Raw genomic sequence first — 4539 nt, 5'->3', positions numbered from 1 at the left:
CAGAGAAACGTAGCTCTCCCTGTGGTACGTGATTCCATTTGATCAGGAAGCTGGATCCCCTGGGAGACAGTCTTAAAGGGCAAAGGGGTCCAGGAAGGCTGGACATTCTTCAGGAAGGAAGTCTGAAAGGCACAGGAGCAGGCGGCCCCCATGTGCTGTAAGACGAGCCGGCAGGGAAGAACATTGGCCTGGCTGAACAGGGAGCTTTAGCTGGGACTCAGGAAAAAAAGAAAAAGGAGAGTTTACCATGTTTGGAAGAAGGGGCAGGCAACTCAAGAAGAGCAGAGGGATCTTGTCAGGTCATGCAGAGAGAAAACGAGAAAGGCAAAAGACCAGCCAGAACTCAACCTGTCCACGGTCATAAGAGACAGCAAAAAATGTTTTTACAAATATATTACCAACAAAAAGAGAGCCAAAGAGTATCTCTGTGGTGGAGTCACCATCGCTGGAGATGTTAAAAAAAAGTGTAGGTGTGGCACTTCAGGATACAGTTTAGTGGACATGGTGGTTTTGCGTTGACAGCTGGACTTGATGATCTTAGAGGTCTTTTCCAACTTTAATGATTCTAGGATTCTGTGATTCTAGCCCCAGGAGTGCAAACCGAGGATGAAATGCCTGACTTGACCCAGTTGAATCCCTTCCCACAGCATGGGTATAGGAGATTCCCTGCCTGTTACTTATTGGGGTGTCGAGTCTAATGATGCGACATGAAAAGGTGATTTTAGGACTTAAATCTGACTCTGGTAAGAGAAACGGCACTGCTGCAAGAAAGTGTCTCTCCCCAGCTGAGGGATGGAACATCAGGGATTGCTTCAGCCTGTTTCAGGGCGGGTTCCCCTGGAGCCCCAGGGACACCTGGAGGGAATGAAGAGTGCAGTGGGGGGCAGAGCTGCCTTGGGCTGCTCCTCTGCTGTGGAGCTGGGCCGGGCTCTGGGGACGAGGGAGCTGGTGGCAAACAGGGAGCACTGCAGAGAGACAGCTCTGGCCAGGCGCAGCTCCTGTGCAAAGCACAGCAGGGCTGAGGGCACTGCCTGCAGGCAGCGAGGGGAGAGGAGCGAGGCAGACAGAGCTTAAAGGCAGCCTGGGGTGCGAGGATGCTGAGAATTCACTGGGGGAGAAAACTTTGCAGTGCTTGACATGGTAAGTCTCTAAGTGCAGGAAACGAAGCTGCGGTTCCTGGAAGGGGTCTTGTACATCTAGCATAGCCCACAGCTTATGGCATCTTCCAGGAGGACTCACACTCCCTTTGTGTGGAGGAGAAGCATGTGCTCCAGAGCAGGGCTTCCCCGCTGCACCGTCAGAGGGACCGGGCATGACAATACTGGACTGCTATGGGGTGTGATGCTGGGTGTGCAGCCAGGGGTGCCCTGGTCTGTTCCTCCTGAGAAGGGTCCCGGTGCCCTGGGTCCCTGCACCCCAGGGTGCCGTCTGCTGTGGCAGGGACTCTGCTGCCTGCCAGGATCAGCACTCAGCCCGCCCAGGGAGGTCCCCGCAGCTCTCTGGCGAGAAGCTGTGTGTGGAGGAGCAACCGCAGGTTGGGCAGGGTTTTTCTGCTGTTGAGAGGGTGCTGCGTGGGTCAGAGCTGCTCACCTCATGGACATTTTCAGAGGGTCCTTTTGAAGAAGGGTGTCAAGGCAACTTTTAACCTTCAAAGGAAAACTGCCTTGAGTTTTCTCTTATTGGTTGTCTGAGTAGGCAGTTTGAGATGGGAATTTATTTCTCCATTCTAGAAAAGACATTGAGACCCCAGTTCTTCTCAGGACTTGCCTGAGCACCTACTTAGCCCCTGCACAGGCAGAGATGCCCCGGACAGTGCCCAGTTGCCAGGAGGGGTCTGCAGGGCAGAGCTGAATGTACAGCAGGTGGGACGAGGTCTGTGATGGGGTCTGACAGGGAGGAGATGTGGGAACAGTGAAATGGCTCCCAGCACTGACAGCTCAGGCAGCAGAGAGTGAGGAGCATCTGCTGCCAGAAACACCATGGGAGGGGGCTTTGGCACCTCCCTGCCATCCCCTGCTGTGCAGATGCCTTTCCCCAAGCAACCTTCTTGTCTCCTCTCCCACCTAGCACGGTCTCAGCAGCTGGACCCCAGAAGAGGAGAGTTGCATGTGTCTTGCAATGTGATACACAACAAACAGGATATCAAAGCAACTGCCCTGCAGTGTCGCTGCCTGGGGGGTGGTGAGCACAGCAGGGTGACGAGAAGGCTTCCCTGCATGCTGTCTTTTGTTTCTTCTTTCATTTTTAGATCATTGTGCTGTTCTTGCTCTAGAGCAAGGCATTGGAGTGGATGTGTGGCTCAACTTCTGTTTTGACACTGACTCCAGGGGTCCTGCCCTGGAGGTCTCTTCATGGGAACTAGGTGCCCAAGCTCCATGAGGCACAATGTCATTCTGTTGGTAGTGATGGAGAATGAGCAGACTCGTTCCTCATTCAGCTCAGAGAGGGGGATTTCTATGAGAAAAGGCATGGAATTTTCTCAGATAAATGCCTCCTAATGTGTCACTGACATTTCCTCCTTGAACAGGCCCCCATTCCCAGAAGGACCAAATGTCCAACAGCAGCTCCATCACCCAGTTCCTCCTCCTGGCATTCGCAGACACACGGGAGCTGCAGCTCTTGCACTTCTGGCTCTTCCTGGGCATCTACCTGACTGCCCTCCTGGGCAACGGCCTCGTCATCACCGCCATAGCCTGCGACCACCGCCTCCACACCCCCATGTACTTCTTCCTCCTCAACCTCTCCATAATCGATCTGGGCTTCATCTCCACCACTGTCCCCCAATCCATGGCCAATTCCCTCTGGGACACCAGGGCCATCTCCTACTTGGGATGTGCTGCACAGGGTTTTTTGTTTGTCTTTTTGCTTGTAGCAGAATTGTATCTCCTCACAGTCATGTCCTACGACCGCTACGTTGCCATCTGCAAACCCCTGCACTATGGGACCCTCCTGGGCAGCAAAGCTTGTGCCCACATGGCAGTAGCTGCCTGGGGCAGTGGGTTCCTCCATGCTGTGCTGCACACTGCCGTTACATTCTCAGTACCTCTCTGCCAAGGCAATGCTGTGGACCAGTTCTTCTGTGAAGTTCCCAAGATCCTCAAGCTCTCCTGCTCAGATGAGTACCTCAGGGAAATTTGGCTTCTTGTGTTTGGTGTCTTTTTAGCATTTGTTTGTTTTGTTTTCATTGTCCTGTCCTATGTGCAGATCTTCAGGGCCGTGCTGAGGATCCCCGCTGAGCAAGGATGGCACAAAGCCTTTTCCACATGCCTCCCTCACCTGGCTGTGGTCTCCCTGTTTATCAGCACTGCGATGGTTGCTGGCCTCAAACCCCCCTCTTTTTCCTCCCCATCACTGGATCTGGTGATGGCTGTTCTGTACTCAGTGGTGCCTCCAGCATTGAACCCCCTCATCTACAGCATGAGGAACCAGGAGCTCAAGGATGCCATTAGGAAAGTGATTTCAGGGATGTTTCTCAGTAGTGATAAGCTCACCATGTCTCTACAGCAGTGAGTCCCAGGATACCCATTGCAGGCTTTTGTTTGTTTATCATTATTGTCGTCATTATCTGTTTTGTTAGTTGTGTCTATTATATTCCTAAATAAGTGTTTACATTCATCTCACTTCTTCTGAGGAATAAACATGCTGTGTCTCACCTGAAACCTGTATAAAAGGTGTCTAACAGTGGTCCAGAGCAAACTCGCTCATCACAACTCTGTAGTAAAATGGCATCTCCCCAGTGCATTTCTTCAAGATTGGGCTATCCTTCCAAAGCTGATATCAACAGCATGGCCATAAAATTTCACTACAAAAGGGCCTGTTTCTCTTTGGATTTGGGAGAGAAAAGCTCATGGTCATGTTGGTAGTTTTTAGAGACCACGGGTTACATTTTGGATTCACCTACTGGTGTATGGTAACAGTGGAGTTAGTTAGGGAATAATCACTGAGGAACCAAGCCTGGGCTGTCCCACCTGGGGACACAGGGCATCCTCCGGGAGAAGAGCCTGCAGATGCTTGGAGAGCCTGGGGGATCTCCATGGACAGGGTGTGCCAGGGCTGGGCAGTGAAAGAAAAGTCCCAAGCAAGAGATTGCCCAAGGTAGAGTCCTGCAAACGGAAAGCACTACCTCCTGGCATCGGCAAATAAGCACAAGATGGACACAGCCGACCATGCACAGACCAACTCCAACAGGGAACAGAACCTTTACAGCCACCACACCAACAAGCAGCACGTGTGCAACCGTGAGCAACACAGCTGCTAACACAGATTAGTCTGGTGTGAAGGCCATGAGTGGTCCTTTACCCCTGCAGCACTTAGCTGTGGGCACACCCCTCCTGAGGGTTCCTCCAGTGTGGGTGTGGGCTTTGGATCTGCCCAGGTGCTCTTCCCAGACTCAGGGCTATTACCCACTTGGCAGCTCCAGCATGGCAAGGTTTTGGTAGCGGGGGGGCTGCAGGGCTGCCTTCTGTGAGAAGGTGCCAGAAGCTTCCCTCATGTCCAACAGGACAGTTCCAGCCAGCTCCAAGATGGACCCACTACTGG

The 4539-nt window shown here is 52.6% G+C and overlaps 1 protein-coding gene across 1 annotated transcript; it reads left to right on the top strand.

Moving 5' to 3' along the window:
- Positions 1-2550: 2550 nt before the first annotated feature.
- LOC104614695 (olfactory receptor 14J1) lies at positions 2551-3510 on the top strand. The gene has a single exon (XM_010282997.1). It carries the CDS (start codon positions 2551-2553, stop codon positions 3508-3510), a length of 960 nt encoding a protein of 319 aa, XP_010281299.1.
- Positions 3511-4539: the final 1029 nt, after the last annotated feature.

This window comes from Phaethon lepturus, unplaced genomic scaffold (assembly GCF_000687285.1).
Source record: "Phaethon lepturus isolate BGI_N335 unplaced genomic scaffold, ASM68728v1 scaffold6000, whole genome shotgun sequence".
Lineage (NCBI taxonomy): Eukaryota > Metazoa > Chordata > Aves > Phaethontiformes > Phaethontidae > Phaethon > Phaethon lepturus.
The sequence above is the reverse complement of the archived record's forward strand: the minus strand, read 5'-3'. Positions and strand labels throughout refer to the sequence as shown.

What these genes read in the sequence shown, in the direction of transcription:
- LOC104614695 (XM_010282997.1), top strand. Translation starts at nt 2,551, where the DNA reads ATGTCCAACAGCAGCTCCATCACCCAGTTCCTCCTCCTGGCATTCGCA.